The sequence below is a fragment of the Acinonyx jubatus genome, chromosome A1 (assembly GCF_027475565.1).
Source record: "Acinonyx jubatus isolate Ajub_Pintada_27869175 chromosome A1, VMU_Ajub_asm_v1.0, whole genome shotgun sequence".
Classification (NCBI taxonomy): domain Eukaryota; kingdom Metazoa; phylum Chordata; class Mammalia; order Carnivora; family Felidae; genus Acinonyx; species Acinonyx jubatus.
Genome location: NC_069380.1, coordinates 27,340,388 through 27,359,742, shown reverse-complemented (window position 1 = coordinate 27,359,742; position 19,355 = coordinate 27,340,388). Strand labels below are relative to the sequence as shown.

The window sequence follows — 19,355 nt, the reverse complement described above, 5'->3', positions numbered from 1 at the left end:
TCAAAAGACACAGGGTAACAGAATGGATAAGGAAACAAGATCCATCTATGTGCTGTTTACAAGAGACCCACTTTAGACCTAAAGACACCTTGAGATTGAAAGTAAGGGAATGGAGAACCATCTATCATGCTAATGGTCACCAAAAGAAAGCCAGACTAGCCATACTTATATCAGACAATCTGGACTTTAAAATAAAGACTGTAACAAGAGATGAAGAAGGGCATTATATCATAATTAAGGGGTCTACCCTCCAAGAAGACCTAACAATTGTAAACATTTATGCTCCAAATGTGAAAGCACCCAAATATATAATTAATCACAAACATAAAGAAACTCATTGATAATAATACCATCATAGTAGGGGACTTCAACACCCCACTTACAACAATGGACAGATCATCTAAACAGAAAATCAACAAGGAAACAATGGCTTTGAATGACACACTAGGCCAGATGGACTTAACAGATATATTCAGAACTCTTCTTCCTAAAGCAGTGGAAGCAGCACATTCTTCTCCAGTGCCCTTGGAACATTCTCCAGAATAGATCACATACTGGGACACAAAGCAGCCCTCAACAAGTACAAAAAGATTGAGATCATACCATGCATATTTTCAGACCACAATGCTATGAAACTCAAAATCAACCACAAGAAAAAGTGTGGAAAGGTAACAAATACTTGGCAACTAAAGACCAACCTACTAAGAAATGAATGGTCTAACCAAGAAGTTAAAGAAGAAATTAAAAAGTACATAGACCCAATTAAAATGATAACACCACAGCCCAAAACCTCTGGGGCAGTTATAAGAGGGAAGTTTACAGCAATCCAGGCCTTCCTACAGAAGGAAGAAAGGTCACAGATACACAACTAACCTTACACCTTAAAAAGGTGGAAAAAGAATAGCAAATAAAACCCCAAATCAGCAGAAGACAGGAAATAATAAAGATTAGAGCAGAAATCAATGCTACCAAAACCAAAAAAAAAAAAAAAAAAAAAAAAGATAGACCATATCAATGAAACCAGGAGCTGGTTCTTTCAAAGAATTAACCAAATTGATAAACCCCTAGCCAGTTTGATCAGAAAGAAAAAGGAAAGGACCCTAATAAATAAAAAGCAAGATTTAAAGAGGAGAGATCACAGCCAACACAGCAGAAATACAAACAATAACAAGAGAATATTATGAGCAATTATATGCCAATAAAATGGACAATCTGGAAGAAACGGACAAATTCCTAGAAACATATACACTACCAAAACTGAAACAGGAAGAAATAGAAAATTTGAACAGACCCATAACCAGTAAGGAAATCATATCAGTAATCAAAATTTTGCCAAAAAACAAGAGTCCAGGGCCAGATGGCTTTCCAGGGGAATTCTACCAAACATTTAAAGAAGAGTTAATACCTATTCTCTTGAAGCTGTTCCAAAAATTAGAAATGAAAGGAAAACTTCCAAACTCTTTCTATGAAGCCAGCATTACCTTGATTCCAAAACCAGACAAAGACCTCACTAAAAAGGAGAACTATAGACTAATTTTCCTGATGAACATGGATGCAAAAACCCTCAACAAGATACTAGCCAACTGCATTCAACAACACATTAAAAAAATTATTCACCATGACCAAGTGGAATTTATACCTGGGATGCAGGGCTGGTTCAATATCCGCAAAACAATTACTGTGATTCATCACATCAATAAAAGGACAAGAACCACATGATCCTCTCAATAGATGCAGAGAAAGCATTTGACAAAGTACAGCATCCTTTCTTGATACAAATCTTCAAGAAAGTAGGGCTAGAAGGACCATACCTCGAGATCATAAAAGCCAAATATGGAAGACCCACTGCTAATACCATCCTCAATGGGGAAAAACTAAGAGCTTAAGGTCTCAGTTCCATAAGGTCAGGAACAAGACAGGGATGCCCACTCTCACCACTGTTATTCAACATAGTATTGGAAGCCTTAGCCTCAGCAATCAGACAACACAAAGAAATAAAAGGCATCCAAATAGGCCAGGAGGAGGTCAAACTTTCACTCTTCGCAGATGACATGATACTCAATATGAAAAACCCAAAAGATGTCACCAAAACACTGCTAGAACTGATCCATTAATTCAGCAAAGTTTCAGGATATAAAATCAATGCACAAAAATCTGTTGCATTCCTATACACCATTAATGCAGCAACAGAAAGAGAAACCAAGGAATTGATCCCATTTACAATTGCACCAAAACCCACAAAATATCTAGGAATAAATCTAACCAAATAAGTGAAAAATCTACACACTAAAAACTATAGAAAGCTTATGAAAGAAATTGAAGAAGACACACACACACACACACACACACACACACACACACACACAAAAGGAAAAATATTCCATGCTCCTGGATAGGAAGAACAAATATTGTTAAAATGTCAATACTACCCAAAGCAATCTACATATTCAATGCAATCCCTATCAAAATAACACCAGCATTCTTCACAGAGCTAGTACAAACAATCCTAAAATTTGTATGGAACCAGAAAAGACCCTGAATAGCCAAAGAAGTCTTGAAAAAGAAAACCAAAGCTGGAGGTGTCACAATCCCGGACTTCAAACTGTATTACAAAGCTGTAATCATCAAGACAGTATTGTACTGGCACAAAAACAGACACTCAGATCAATGGAACAGAATAGAGAACCCAGAAATGGACCCACAAACGTATGGCCAACTTATCTTTGACAAAGCAGGAAAGAATATCCAATGGAATAAAGACAGTCTCTTCAGCAAGTGGTGCTGGGAAAACTGGACAGAGACATAGAAGAATGAACCTGGGCCACTTTCTTACACCATACACAAAAATAAACTCAAAATGGATGAAAGACCTAAATGTAAGATAGGAATCCATCAAAATCCTCCAGGAGAAACCAGGCAAAAACCTCTTTGACCCTGGCTGCAGCAACTTCTTATTCAATATGTCTCCAGAGGCAAGGGGAACCAAAACAAAAATGAACTACTGGGACCTCATCAAAATAAAAAGCTTCCACAAAGCCAAGGAAGCAATCAGCAAAACTAAAAGGCAACTTACAGAATGGGAGAAGATATTTGCAAAGGACGTATCAGATAAAGGGTTAGTATCCAAAATCTATAGAGAAGTTATTAAACTCAACACCCAAAAAACAAACAATCCAGGGAAGAAATGGGCAAAAGACATGAATAGACACTTCTCCAAAGAAGACATCCAGATGGCCAACCGACACATGAAAAAATGCTCAACATCACTCATCATCAGGGAAATACAAATCAAAACCACAATGAGATACCACCTCACACCTGTCAGAATGGCTAACACTAACAAGTCAGGCAACAACAGATGTTGGGGAGGATGCGGAAAAAGAGGATCTCTTTTGCACTGCTGGTGGCAATGCAAGCTGGTGCAGCCACTCTGGAAAACAGTATGGAGTTTCCTCAAAAAATTAAAAATAGAACCACCCTATGACCCAGCAATTGCACTACAAGGTATTTATCCAAAGGATACAGGTATGCTGTTTCGAAGGGGCACATACACCCCAATGTTTATAGCAGAAATATCAACAATAGCCAAGGTATGGAAAGAGCCCAAATATCCATCAATGTATGAATGGATAAAGAAGATGTGGTATGTATGTGTGTGTGTGTGTGTGTGTGTGTGTGTGTGTGTGTAGTATTACTTGGCAATCAAAAAGAATGAAATCTTGCCATTTGCAACTACATGGATGGAACTAGAAGGTATTATGCTAAGAGAAATTAGTCAGAAAAGGACAAATGTCATATGACTTCACTCATATGAGGACTTTAAGATACAAAACAGATGAACATAAGGGAAGGGAAGCAAAAACAATATAAAAACAGGGAGGAAGACAAAAGATAAAAGACTCTTAGAGAACAAACAGAGGGTTGCTGGAGGGGTTGTGTGTGGGGGGGAGTGGGCTAAATGGGTAATGGGCTTAAGGAATCTACTCCTGAAATCATTGTTGCACCATGTGCTAACTGACTTGGATGTAAATTATAAAAAAATAAATAAATTATAGAAAGTAAAAAATAAAATAATAAAAACACTGAAATTTCTTACTACTGGGGAAGGGAGCCAGGGGAAAGGAAGGAGGAGAGGAAAGAAAAGAGGAAAGGTAAATAAATGGAACAGAGAAAATTCAAAGAGTCAAAAAAAAAATAAAGAACAGAAAACAAGAAAATATAGCTACAAAGTAAATTATGTACCAAGAATATGTGCAAAAGCACTAGTAATCACAATAAATGAGAATATACTAAATTAAAAGAGACTATGATACTGGGTAAAAAGAAAATCAGCCACTTTTTATCACTAGAAATATAATTTAAACCAAATGACACAGAGAGGTTCAAATTAAGTGATAGAAAAAGATATCGCCAAATTCTAACAAAAAAGCTAGCAGAGAAAATAGTAGAATCGGACAAAATAAAAAGACAAAAAAAGAAATAAAGCTGAAAATCACCGAATAGGAAGACTAGTCCATTTCATATTGATAAAAATCTGAACTAAATGACAGGTTTCCTGTAAGTCTCATTGGTTGGAACTATTTCCTATGTCCATAGCTGAACCAATCACGTTGAGGAGAATGGAACTCCCAGGAGCAGTTAGACCCTTTGGGATTGGATCCCTGGAACCGGGAAGTGCCTGCCTTCTCTGAAACATGGCCCATGCCAAGTAAAATGTATACTGAGGAAAAAAAAATCAGTGTTTTAAGAGAAAGGCAGGCAATCGATAGCATTCAATACATCACCCTGAAGTCATCACAACACACAATTTATCCCTTCACAGCATTAATTACTACAAAGTGATTGATCACTATAAATTTAAAAATATAGTGTTTTATTTCTCTGTCTCCTTTTAATTGTCTATCTCCTCCATTAAAAAGTAAACTTTGGGAGGTTAGGGTTCTGGTCTATCCTGCTCTAGCACCTTACAAAAGACTCCAAATATAATAGGAGCTCAATACATGTTTGTTGATTGGCTGGCTGGCTGGCTGGCTGAATACTGGGATAGATTACTCTGAGGTAGATCCACCAGAGTAATAGAGTGAAAAAAAAAACCAGAAAAGGAAAGCTTTAAAGTGGTATTAAATACCGTTACAGAGTTAGAGAGAGAGAGAGGGATTGCAAAAGACCACTGAATTGAATGGTCAGAAGGGATTTACCTTTGGAGAGCAGTTTCAGTATATGATCATTGCTAAATATAAACCAGAACATAAGGAACAAAGGGCAAAATGGCTAATAAATATGTGGAAGATACCTTTGTCTTTGTCTTTTTTTTTTCTGGTAGAAACAGAAAAGATAGTATCTCTGAGGATAGCAGAATCAAGGAAGGGGTTATTTTAGAAAGGCAAGAGTAAGTGTAACTGTTCACATACACACACACACACACACACACACACACAAAGTAGTGAAAAGAGAAGAACATATTGAGTGTATAGGGGGAAAGGGGAATTATAAAAAAATTTCTAGAAGAAACTGAATCAAATGTAAAATACTGAAAGGGTAACCTTAAGGAAGAACCTACTGTTCCCAGAGTAATGAAAGAATATGAAAGAGACACAGAACAAAATAAATGTGCTATCATCTCAACCTAACCTAGATTATTTGCTGATGACTCACTTCATAGCGGGAATTCACTAAATATTTGTTGAATGAATGAAAAGAACAAACACATGAATAGATGTGATGTTATACATGTTTTTTTTTTCCTGTATCTTCTTACCATAAACATGATCCTTATTTTTTTAAGCTAAATCATTGAAGTGATACGGAATAAGACTCTACCAATCAAGAAATGCCCTTCTGTGGACATGTAAATAATAGAGTGGAAAAAAGAAGAGAAATAAAAATAAGGTAAATACCCTCATATATTTTACTGATACTGAAAACTCTAATGATGGAATTATGTGTATGTCAACGTTATTCATTTTACTGAAAGCTACAGTAAGTAAAGGGAAATAATTTATGCAAAAGAAACATACGCTCAGTCAATAACCAGAAAATATGTATGTATCAATATTTGTCTAACTCTAGAAGAAAAACAAGATTAAGAAATAAAAAGCTTAATTCTCACTGTTTAAAATAACTGCTCAACCTGAAAATTAAATCCCAGATCTGATTTTCTAATCTGTTGAGCATTCTCTTTGTGAAATGTTCTACTTTTAATGGTTTTCACGTTCCAAATATGCCCCCAAACTTTATAAAGCACTATTTAAAATTCACTAGAAGTTATTTTTATATAAATCATATCCTACGCTGACTTCACAACATTCTCCTCAGTATCTAAACACCTCAGGACTTGATATTGACTTCAAAGGTCACAGAAACAGACTAACATTTACATATCCCTTGACAGACATTATTGAAAATACACCACGAGTATATACCAGACTTAGCTTCTATGTGCTAATTACTGCTGACTGTTACTATAATATTATTTAATTGTGCTTTCATTATGAGGTCTTTGTCAAAACAAAGATATTAAAAAAACACCAAGGAATAAAAATGTTTTCTGGTTTCTTCCTTTCTTACATAGTAACTTAATAACTAAATACACAACTTACATTATTTCCTTCAATAATTTAATTATTACCTCCTATGCGCAAAGCAGTTGAGTGACACAGTCATTTAGACTGCATGCTGGCAGAAACAACAAACAAGGAAGGAGGAACCACTGTTGGAAGGAGGGTAGCACTTAGAAGGGTCAAATTATAGCAGTGACGATACATACAGCCTATTTCATAAAACGATTTTACACACAATTGCTATAATAAATTATGTTGTGCAGCAAAGGCATAAGGAAAATAATTTGAACTGAATCAAGGAAATCAAATGGGAGTTAGAAGTCAAGTTAATTGCACAAATGAAGAAATGGCTTTGAGAGAGATTCTGGACAAAAGGACAGGATTTATCAGCCACCAATATGGCAAATTGGAAAATAATGATGGGGAAGGTAATGGTGTCCAACTAGCTGAATAGTCTATTTTGCTTCTTTAAAGGATCTGGAATGAGGTGGTGCCTTGGAGCTAACCACTGATCATCATCTGATCCCTTGCTGAGGAGCCACTGGCCCCATCTGAGCAGATGTAGGAAAGGCAGGTATGACCATTAAGTCACAACATTGAATGTTTTCAGTCAACATACCAGAAGTTTTAGATTCTAACGAGAATTACCCTTTAAGCGCTATTCTTACGAAGCTCTGCCTTCATTTCCCTGATTTCTGTTGCTCAAAATAATTTGGAATACCTCACAAATTTGTATATATGTGTGGAGTATCTTTTGTTGTATAACAGGTGTATTTTTAGGTGAACATTTAAGCCAGTTTCATAACTTTGTATGGATATCTATTATTCATTATTCTCTGGACATGATTTGTAATTTCATACATCTTTGGTTTGAAAAACTGGCAGTGACAGTGATTACATTTTGCAAATCAGAACTTCTCTGCAAACTGCTGGCCTCCCTCCAGCACACATACTAGATGGCAAACCCCATGAGGCTAAGTGTCATGAGAGTTTTGACCCAAAGTTTTGACCACACCCCACCATACTCTTAAAACACACCAAAATCTCACCTTTTATATTTAATGGGTTTTTTTTCACAATTTTCATATATGTAAGTATTTCTGTTCAGAAAACCTTAAGAATTATCTAGTACTACAACCAAACAATTAGCAGTGACCAATAAGGTCTTGTGACTACCTTCTGACGTTGTTCCTCCTTCATCTTTTGCAATTTCTTATTTTCTTCTTCCTTTAGAGAATCCTTGTAAGCCCAGCTTCTGGCCTGTGAATGTATAGGAAAAAAAAACCATAGGAAAAAACATCACCACCACAATTTACTAGTCTCCCTACCATGGGACTGGTTCTAATAACTCAACCTCTGTACTAAGCATACACTAAGCTCTCCATACACACTTGCTTACTGAGTGATTTATGCATATCGTCTGAAGATGTCCCTGGGGATATATAAAAAGAAGGCTAGTATAAGCATAATCATCCAGCACATTTTAAAGGATGATCTAAATGTTTGTTTAATTAAGCTTAAAAAAAATGTCCCCTCAGAGATAATCAACATGGTTTATTCTTCTAGTGATAAGGATTGAAACAGAGGAAAGTTAAATATGCTTTTCAAGGATATTCCAACTAACTGGCAACAATTCTAACTAGACTCTGGTAAGGAGAGAGCACAGAGATCCAACTGGACTCAGAATAAGCTAACCAAGGAAGAGGAGACTTTACATCACTTACGGCAATGCCAATGCATTAAACTGCCAGGCATTTTATTTCTATTATTTTATTTAACCTTTAAATTCTATGAAGTAGATATTATCCTCATGTTGTGAATAAGGAAATGGACTTGGATACGTGAAATAACTTGACAAGATCATGAGGCGAAGATGGATCTAAAACTCCTGTTTATCTGATGCTGAAGCCCCAAATCCACTGTTCCTCATCCTTGCCTGGAACGTCCTTCCTTCAGCCCTTCGTACTGCTTTGCTGCTCAGCTAAAATGCTGCTGCATCCAACATACAGAGAACTCAAACAATGGCTCACACATGTAGATTCTGGAAGGTGGGCCTTGCCCAGCAAAGCTATATTCTTCTGTATGTGTGTGTGTGTGTGTGTGTGTGTGTGTGTGTGTATGTGTGTGTGTATAATATATATGTGTATAATATATATATTATATATATATTATACACATATATATATATATATATATTCCAAGTAGCTGATCAGTTAATATCAGAGATAAGCAATAGAGACAGTGACTTTAGAAGCACTGACATGCCTACTGCTCATTAATGGTACCCTATTAAATAGCTTGTCAACTGGTGACTGATACCATAGAATTCCAGAGATGCATTTCTTTCCAAGTCCGTGCCTCCCTAAGCAGTACCTGAAGCTTATTTTTATTTCTGAGAAGAAAAACAAAGGCTGTTCAGGAACACAGGAGTCATTACTTCTGGCTGAATTAGAGTTTCAAGGGGCGGTCTTAGGAGGACCAGTACATGCAGTAAGGTGTCCTTCAGCCCCACTGACCCACCATGGCGGGGTTTCACACACTGGCAAAGTGACCATGCATTCTGGAATTTATGAGATTCCAAGTAGTTTGTCTGTTCATTTGTCATATGCTTTCTCTGCTCACAGTGATTTGTAGCCCACCCTCTGCGGGCAGCCTGATAAGCTAATACGTAGGAAATTCCACTGTTGTCATAAAACTACCAGCAGGCATCATGGCAGCAGACCACATATTTCAGGCCTAGTTCTTCACACTAATAATCCATAAAGCTTATGAAGGCTGGTTCCCGCCTTTTTCCTTACTATAATTTTTCTCAAGCACTTCTTAATTCATTCCCCCATTTATGTCACTGTAAAAATCCATATTCCATCAAATAATAGGCACTTGCCAGAAAGAGGGGAGGCTTCCGGAATGGGATCATCTACAGCACTACCAACTGGAATGTTGGAACTCCAGCTGTGTTCAGAAAGTCCTCACATATTCAAACCCTGCTTCATGGGACAGAAAAACATATCCTCGAATTTTCTCTTATCTAAGTCCTAAACACAGGAGGACTGTGATAAGACACTGAAAGCGGAGAGTGGTTCCCCAGTGACCTCTTCACTTTACACTAGAGAGAGCTAGTCTTTGCCACAAATACTCCATATACGACCTCAAAGAGGAAAATGGACCAGGGGACACAACTTCTGCTCAAGAGATTAAAAGCAGTAGTAAAATACTTGGTGAAAGCAAATGTGATGCCTTAAGTGAGAACCTAAATTCTATTTGCATACCTTCCTTTTAAACTTAACCACTTAGGGACCCCTGGGTGGCTCAGTCAGTTGAGCATCTGATTTCCGCTCAGGTCATGATCTCACAGTTCGCGGGTTCGAGCCCTGTGTCAGGCTCTGTGCTGACAGCTGGGAGCCTGGAGCCTGCTTCGGATTCTGTGTCTCCCTCTTTCTCTGACCCTCCCCTGCTCACACTCTGTCTCTCAAAAATGAATAAACGAAATGAATGAAAAAATTAAAAACAAAAAATTTAACCACTTAATTGGTCTTTTATCAGAATATGGGTGCTAGTTTTTGACTCAGAAGAAAAAAAGGAGGGATTAGACACAAAATGTCATTTAAAAGGGCAGTCACATGGCACATCAACTATGAAGAGTTCAAAGTTACTTGCTATCTTAAGGCTTACCGAGGTAGGATTCCCAGGCAGGACAGGAAGTTTCTGTTCAAAAATAACAGGGAGGAAAAAAACCTTTGATCACTATTTTTCTCAGTTCTAAATCCCAGAAATTTCTGTCATTGTGTTCACCTACACGAAGTATTACTGTACTGAAAACATTGTATTCACTATCACTAAGTATTAGTATAATACTAATACTAAATTTTTGTTATTCAATTAAAATACACGTTTTTACTTGCTTCACCCCAAAAGCTATGCTTATAATACGCCCAGTCAACAAGTAACATTTAAGCCTCTATGTGTAGGCACTGTCATAAGACACGATCTCTCAGACAGCAAGTCACTAATAGCCTAGTGTGGAAGGCTGATGCGAGGACTGAGGATTGAAACACAGCGTGAAGGGTATTATGACAGAAGAAGCTAAAAAGGACATTTAATTAAATGGGATCAAGAACACCTCCTCAAAGTGGGTGACACTGAGTTGTGTTTTCAAGAGTGAATAGGAAACAGACTGAGCAGGGGGAGGGGCAGTGTGTGAACAAAGGAAAAATAGCATTGCAGTAGTTTGTTAAGGGTTGCCGTGAAGTACCACAGTCCGGGAGGCTTAAAAAACAGAAATTTATCGTCTCGCAGTTCTAGAGGCTTGGAGTCCAAAATCAAGGTATCTGTGCTGTTGGTTCCTGCTGAGGGCTGTGAGGAAAGGGTCTAGCCTCTCTCCTTGGCATGTAGATGGCCACCTTCTCCCTGTGTCTTCACATCATCTTCCCTCTATGCGTGTCCATCCCAAATTTCCCCTTTTTATAAAGACATCTTTCCTGTTGGATTACAGCCCCCTTCTAATGACCTCATTAGAGGTTGATTACCTCTATAAAGACCTAATCTCCTAGAAAGGTCGCATTCTGAGGTAGTGAGGGTTAGGACTTCAACATATGAATTCTGAGATGACCTGGGAGATCACAGTTCAATCCCTGACAAACATTAAGTCCTCACTTCAAGACGGTGGAGTAAAAATGTTTCTGCACCATCCTTCTCTCAAAAATTACGCTAAATTTGGGGCGCCTGGGTGGCTCAGTCGGTTAAGCGTCTGACTTCAGCTCAGGTCATCATGATCTCATGGTTCGTGAGTTCAAGCCCTGCGTCGGTCTCTGTGCTGACAGCTCAGAGCCTGGAACCTACTTCAGATTCTGTTTCTCCCTCTCTCTCTGCCCCCCTTCTCAAAAATAAACATTAAAAAATTTTTTAATTATGCTAAACAGAAGAAAAAATGAAACAAGCTCTACGTTCAGAAACCAAGAGACATCTGTGTTCTCAGACAAAAATCTATGAAGACAAACTAGATGAAGAAATGGTAAGTGACTAAGAGGAAAAGAGCAAAACAGAAGGTGTTCTGGTAGGGATGTAGGATACCCACAAGAAGCCAATATTCTCCACAGAGCAACATGAGGGCCCAAGACATGCATGTAACAGCTATCAAGTATGACAGATGGATGATAGGAAAGTACCTACGCCAGCTCCCACCCTGAGAATTCAGGCATTAATTCTCCCAACCCAGACAGTAAATCAGAAGTGTATTCTCTGGATAAACTAAATCGGACACACCTAGCACAGAAGGTCACAGTGGTTAAACCCAGGTTGAGAATGAAAGGCCTGTATAAAATGCTGCACACTAAGTGGTGAGCCTCTGGGCCCCCTTCTCTGAAGTCGTCTTCTGCTCCCCGCACGGTTCCTTCCGAGAGCTAGAAGGGGACATTGCATCCAAGAAACAAAAACAGGTTGCTATTTTTTACGAAGCAACAGAGAAAAAAGAAGTTCTTGGAAAATAAAAAGATCTTCCTTCCCGTCACAAAAATGTGACCAGTAAAATATTTAGGAGATACTCAAGAAAATGTGTGAGAAAACAGAAAAAAATATACATGTATGTACACACACACACACACACACACACACACACACACACATGTCTCCACCCCAGTTCCTGGGACATAGCTCCTCAAACTTTTGTGATTTCCTAAGCCATCAGGGCAGTAGGAGCATCTTTTGTTCGAATGAGGCTCACTGGGTGGGCTCCTGAATGGGGACTGGCTACCAGAAAGACTAAGCCACAATTAGAAGCTTGGAATTTCCAGACCCAACCATCCCCTCCAATCCTCCAGAGAGGGGAAAGGGGATGGATATGGAGTCAATAATTGATCTTGCCTGTGTGAAGAAGCCTTCACAAAATCCCAAAAGTACTTGAGGGTGGGGAATTTCCAGGTAAGTGAATACATTCACACTGCGAGGGTCACCATATCCCAACTCACAGGGACAGAAGCGCCTGCATTCAGGACACTCCCAGACCTTGCTCTAGGTATCTCTTCATCTTGCTGTTCATTTGTATCCTTTATCATATCCTCTAGTAAACTGGTAAATGTAAAAGTTTCCCCAAGTTCTGTGAGTCACTCTAGCAAATTAATGGAACCCAGGAGGGGGTCATGGGAACCCCCAATTTGTAGCCATATTAGACAGAAGTTGTGGGTAACCTGGGGACCTACTACGTGCAATTTGGCATCTTAAGGGGAGGGCAGGGTTGCGGGTCCCTTTACCTTGGGAACCTCCAGATAGACAGTGTCAGAACTGAATTAAATTGTAGGATCCCCAGCTGGTGTCACAGAATTACTCGGGGTAAAGCAAGTCGCCCCACATCTGTTGTCAGAAGTGTGCATGTGGTAGTCATGTGAGAGGAAAGGAGACACTCAGTGGGGAAAGGACTGGGTTTTTTTTTTCTAACCCAATATGCCAAGAAGTAGAAAAAAATGTCAGAGATAAATTAAAGGAGAAAAAAAAAATTTTTTCACAAAAATGAAGATAAATCCAGGAGGCCTAGGATTTCAGTAAGAATTCCTTAGAGAAAATGAAGAGAAATAAATCAAAGAAATAACACAAGAAAATCACCTAGAACTAGAAATGAGTTTCCAGACTGAAAATGAATATTAATGACCCTCATACCAAGGCATATCATTATGAAATTACAGAATACCAGAAAAAAGAAGAAGATACTAAAATATTTCCAGGGGAAGCAAGGAAAAGCCCTTATATATAAGGACTGAAATTCAGAGGGCCTTGGATTGCTCAAGAACAAATACTCAAAAGTAGAATAGAAAGGCCTTCAAAATTCTGAAGGAAAAGGATTCCCAATTTGGATTACTTACCAGCAAATTACAAGCTAAGTGTGTGGGCTGAATAAAGATACCTTCAGATATGCAATGACCTGACCATACATCTTCTCCTGGGAAGCTACTAAATAATATGCTCCATCAAAACAAGGAAATAAAACAAGAAAATAGAAGACAGGAGGCCTAGAAATCAGGGGACCCAACATAGGAAAGCAGTAAGAACAATTCCCCAGATGACTTTAAAACAATGATTCTCATCCTAGGCTGCACATTAGAATTACCGGGGGAGCTTTAAAAGCCCTGAAGCCCAGGCCACAATACAGCAGGATCTCTGGGGGTACGACCCAGTCATCAGTGAATTTTAAAGTCCCCCAGATGATTCCGATGTGTAGAGGAGGTTGAGAACCATTCTGTGAAAGCAAAGTCCCAGAACAACCGCTGTGTAGGAGGCCAAATGAACCACCAGCCAGGTTAAGGCAGAAGAGGGATGTTTCCAGAAGGGAAAGAAATCTGAAACTGATACGTTACCTGACAGACACAAAACAGAAAACTGTATGGAAATCTGCATCAGAGACACTTTGTGGAACGGTCACAAAATCTGAAGGAAGCCAGTCAAACGTTCAGAGGAAACCAAGCAAATGTTAAAGCAAAAATTTTAAGAAGTCCTAACAGAAAGAAACTGTGAAGTATACTAACTGGCTTGGCAGTGAGAAAAAAATTCATGTAGTCATTACAGTAAGAGAAAGCTTGAAATACTGAATAATTAGGGGAATGGAGGGGAAGGGATAAATTAACAAGATCTGAACTTGGTTAGCCAAGCAACAGCAACACCTACATTGAAAGGTACGTGGATCCACATAACAAAGAAACTGCTTAGGCGAGTGTGGTGGGAGGAATAATGGCCCCCCCAAAGATGCCCACTTTGCAATCCCTGGAAGCTGTGAACGTCACCTTATCTAGCAAAGGTGACTTTGCAGAAATTGAGGATTCTGAGATGGAAAAGGACGCTGGATGATCCGGGTGGAATCACAAGGGTCCTTGTAAGAGGAAGGCAAGAAAGTCGAAGAGCAGGAAGAAGGCGGCATGAGGAGGAGGGCAGAGGTTGGACGCAGCCACATGCCAGGGGGGCGAGAGTGCCCGCAGCCAAGGAGAGCTAGGAGAGGCAAGGGACAGGTTCCTCTCTAGAGTCTCCAGAAGAAGCCAGCCTTGCTGACACCTTGATTTTACCCCCTTCATACTCATTCCTGACTTCTGACCTCCAGATCTGTAAGACAATACATCTGTGCTGTGTTGAGCCACTAAGTCCTTAGCAATTTGTTACACCAGCGACGGAAAATTTTTTTATTGAGCCATAACTGACATGACATTATATTAGTTTCAGGTGTACAACATAATGATTCAACGTTCGTGTGTGCTGCAAAATGATCACGGCAATAAGTCTAGTTAGTATCCGTCACCACACGTAGTTACAAAAATGTTTTTCTTGTGACGGACCTTTTAAGATCTCTCTTAGCAACTTCCAAATACGCAGTACGGTATTGTTAACTGTGGCCACAGGCTGTGTGCATTACATCGCCAGGCCTTATTTTATTTTATTTATTTAAAAAAAAATTTTTTTTTTAACATTTATTTATTTTTGAGACAGAGAGAGAGCATGAGCAGGGGAGGGTCAGAGAAAGAGGGAGACACAGAATCTGAAACAGGCTCCAGGCTCTGAGCTGTCAGCACAAAGCCCAACGCGGGCTCGAACCCACGGACCGCGAGATCATGCCCTGAACCGAAGTCGGACGCTTAACCGACTGAGCCACCCACGCACCCCCAGGCCTTATTTTATAAGCAATGGGAAATTAATACAGAGGGTTTAAAATACTGGGAGCGGGAGTGAGATTAAAGGAGTGCAAGGGACACAGGCCTTCAAGTGTTGGCTTTTTTTGAAAAAACATGTGGCACATGGATAAAAATTAAACCATCCGCACAAGGAGTTCCAAGCAGGAGTGAGAGGAAATGGCTGGAAAGGCACAAGCTATAGAGCAGCGCTCCGCAGACATTAATGTGTGCACAAGTGTGCACAAGTCGCCACAGACCGTGTTAAAATTCAGCTTCATATTCAGGACTGGAGTGGCGCCTGAGCTTCATCTACACCCCTCTAGGCTCCCGGGTGATGCCCACGCTACTGGTCCATGGACCTAGATTCTAAGTGAGTCGTGAGGGAAGGGAGGAAGGCAGAGGGCAGAAAGGGCTCTGTGCTCAAGCTAAGGCATTCTGACTTTATCCTTGAAGATACAGGGAGCCACGGGCAGTGGAACAACCGGATGAGATGTTTTTAAACGACTATTCGCTGTAGAGGAGGCGGCAAGAGGCAACAAAGCAGACTGGAAACCATTTAGTGTACAACCAGAAATATTCAATGATTATGATTGAGGAAGGCGGCATATTTTCTGGCACTTCTCACAGGCACACACACGGTACAGAGAACTGTATCAACCCATGTGTAAGTAAACACTGTAAGTATCTTTGGTCTGAAGTTCTCTTACGTATCGCTTAAAGGAATATTCTTGTCGTCTTTTCCACTGATGTAATTATAGAGTATGTATTAAATTCCCAACTGCCCATGGAAGAGCCACACGTAAATAAATGTAATAAGAACAACTGTCTCTGAAAAGGTACATTATGTGAGAATTAAATTTTTTTTAAAAAACTTGAAAGCTTGTAGCTTATCACACCCCCATAGCAATGGGGGTCACACAGCGCTGACATTCTATACATTGACCACAGTTAAGGCAAACTACAGCTGTCTTCCTTCCATGTTACAAAAGTGCACTGTAAAGGCGTGTCATTCCTAAAGCATTAGAAATGGTTCTGCAAAGCATTCTCAGAGGAATTCTGCGCAGATGGATTAGACAGAAGAAGAGTACAATATTGGTAAAAAAAAAAAAAAAAGTCACTTAAATATATTGAACACCAACAAATTATTAATAGTTTGCTGTCGAAATGGGAGCAGCTATTGAATGCAGTTCATAAAGAATCATCCTGGGTCCAATGCTGCTCCATATTTTCTATTAATAGCTCTGAGGATCTTGTGACTAATGCACTAATCAATCCACAGACAATGCAGTCCTGGGAGACATTACTCATGTTATGGACAACAATATTAAAATTCAGGATGATCTTGTTAACTTGAAGAAACAAACCAAAATCAATAGGCCAGGCACACACAATTCTGCCGGGTGTTTCGTAGGATTTGGGAAGCCTTCAAACAGGGTCAAGACCATCCTGGCAGCCAAGCACCCAGTTGATAAAGTTATCCAATTCCTGTCTTCTCTCCCTCCCTCCCTCATGGCCACAGGGTATCTGGACAGACGTCAAGGACTGTCCCTACACAGGATTTAGCTCTCTACCTACAGTTTTCAAGTCTGTCCTTTCATGCCCTGCAGTGAGAGGAGAGAGGACAGATGTGACAGGACCCATGGCAAATCTTAGACTTTGGAGCACCACCTTAGAAGTGGGGGATGAGGGTGGGGGGAGGAACATTTAAACATTTGTAAGTAAGAGTACAATGAACTTATCCCAAGGAGTGTCATAATAGCTTCTCGACATTTTAAATCATGGTCACTAAAGCGCACACTTTTAAAAACTTAAACCCATCCTTTCTTTCAACTACAACCATTTCCAGAGGCATCCTGAATTATACTTACTTTGTTGTCCCCAGTTAACTAGTCAATAACCAAGGCCCTGCCAACTTCACCTTTTATTTTTTTTAATATAATTTATTATCAAATTGGTTTCCATACAATACCCAGCGCTCACCCAACAGGTGCCCTCCTCAATGCCCATCACCCACTTTCCCCTCTCCCCCAGCCCCCATCTCCCCTTAGTTCGTTCTCAGTCCTTAAGAGTCTCTTATAGTTTGCCTCCCTCCAACTTTTTTTTCCCCCTTACCCTCCCCCATGGTCTTCTGTTAAGTTTATCAAGATCCACATACGAGTGAAAACATACGGTATCTGTCTTTCCCTGACTGACTTATTTCACTTAGCATAATACCCTCCAGTTCCATCCATGTTGCTGCAAATGGCCAGATTTCATTCTTTCTCGTTGCCAAGTAGTATTCCATTGTATACATAAACCACATCTACTTTATCCATCCGTCAGTTGATGGACATGTAGGCTCTTTCCATTCACCTTTTAAACGGTTCTCTGACCTGTGCTCTCATCTCCATCCTCCCATCCACTGCCCTATTTCATGTCTTTATCATTCCTTACCTGGACTAACGCAGAGCCTCTCAGAGGCCTCTCTGCCTCTCCATTCCCTCAGAGCCATCCTTCACATGGTTACCAGTGTGACCCCACTAAAATACAAACCTGACTTTGAACCTTCCCTGTTTGAAAATTTTTAGTGCCTTCAGCACTCAAAGAATGAGGTCCAAGATCTCCAATGCAGCATACAAATTTCTGCAGTGGTATTCTGCTGGCTTCCCATGTGAGGTATTTCTGGATGTCTTGATGTCTGGGGGACACCTCTAGCATGTTGTGCCCATATCCTGCAGTACCCACGGCAGCCCATACAATGAACTGTCCCACCCAAATTACAGTCCTTCCAGGCAGAAACTGTATGCACTTGGTAGACCTTACGTAACCTTACGTAAACATAAAATTTGGAGGATAGATAAATGGATGGATGACTGGAGGAGATCAAAGGCTTTTCAAAGGGTGGTGTTTAGTCCAGGTGCCCGTAGTGTAGATAACCAAGTGCAAGCATTGTTTTATAGCTCAAGGAAGCAACAGCTGAAGTTAAGTTTCAGATCAGGTCCATCTGCCTTTAGTTCCAGCCATCTATTATACACAGCTCACTCTGTGACCTTAGCCTTCATTCACCAAATGCCTCTTTATAAAGTACCAGACAGCAACCCTGCATGGCCTCCCACTTACCCAAGTTGAAGACTGTGAGTCATGAAGAGCCTTTTGACAGGTACTTCTATCTGGCGACTCTGTGTCCAGTCTGCTCAGGAACTCCGCAGTTTTGCTAGCAGGGACACAAACAGGTGTTAGGGCCTTCATAAAAACAGAAATATCATTACTCATCGTGCCTCTGGATACTAGCCAAGACATTCATTGGGTGATGACTTAAAGTGTCCTGGGTAGAACAAAAGGTTAGTGTGAGAAAAAGGTCGCGTAGAAAACCAAAATAAAACGCTAGCATAAGACCACCTTGTTGAAGAACATTCATCTGAAAAGTATAAAATTAGGTTTGTGGCATGTGAAACTGGGATTTCATTTTTATCTCCTTGACATGGAGATAAATGCTCCCTCAGATTCTACAGTGTGGGGTCCTAACTTCCCGTCTCAGTATTTAAAGCCTGACATTCAGACCGCACGATAGAGCCGTGGCACATTGGGTCCCCTATGAGACCGCATTCCACGCTGGTTTCCTGTGGCCCTTCGCCCGCTTTCTCCTCTCGCTGCCCTCATGGCTTTGGCTGCTCTAGGGATACAGGCCCTCCAATCCTGTAACTCTTAACCACATATGGATCGTGGAGCCCCTATGGGATTCTGAAAGCAGTTATGGCCCCTTACACAGACACATGCACACAGACACACCTTCGCATTTGATTTGTACCTTCCATGAAAGGTAAGAAATGCTGCTGGTTCTGGCCTGCATTTCCGACATCTCTTGTTAGCTCAGAAAGATTGGCCGAGAAATAGCCTCAGTTTTAAGAAGGTCTTTGTTTTTCCCTTAAAAACCCCAAACCATCACCCCAATTTCTCCTCTCACCTATGTCAAGCAGAGAACACTAGAATTGTTCCCTAGACCTTATTTCAGTGACTTCCCCATTTGGCCTACCACTGATCTCCGTTTCTTTGTCCTTTCCCCATGTAATTTGTGGGATTTTCCCCCCTTATTTCCGATGCACAACCAAATACTTCATTCATGGAGGCCTAATGCATATTGCACCAGCCACTTGCAGCCCTCTCACTGCCTGCC

The 19,355-nt window shown here is 40.1% G+C and overlaps 1 protein-coding gene across 4 annotated transcripts in view; it reads right to left on the bottom strand.

Moving 5' to 3' along the window:
• The window catches only part of EPSTI1 (epithelial stromal interaction 1), a 96,909-nt gene that overhangs the window by 27,198 nt on the left and 50,356 nt on the right, over positions 1 to 19,355 (bottom strand). For 2 of the 4 annotated variants that reach the window (XM_053216007.1, XM_027064906.2), the window contains exons 7-9: positions 18,302 to 18,395; positions 10,233 to 10,265; positions 7,737 to 7,820 (exon numbers count right to left, since the gene is read on the bottom strand). In XM_053216007.1, the coding sequence (XP_053071982.1) occupies positions 7,737 to 7,820; positions 10,233 to 10,265; positions 18,302 to 18,395 (211 nt within the window). The remainder of the gene's footprint in view (positions 1 to 7,736; positions 7,821 to 10,232; positions 10,266 to 18,301; positions 18,396 to 19,355) is intronic. The other 2 variants (XM_027064907.2, XM_027064908.2) reach the window with 2 other exon arrangements.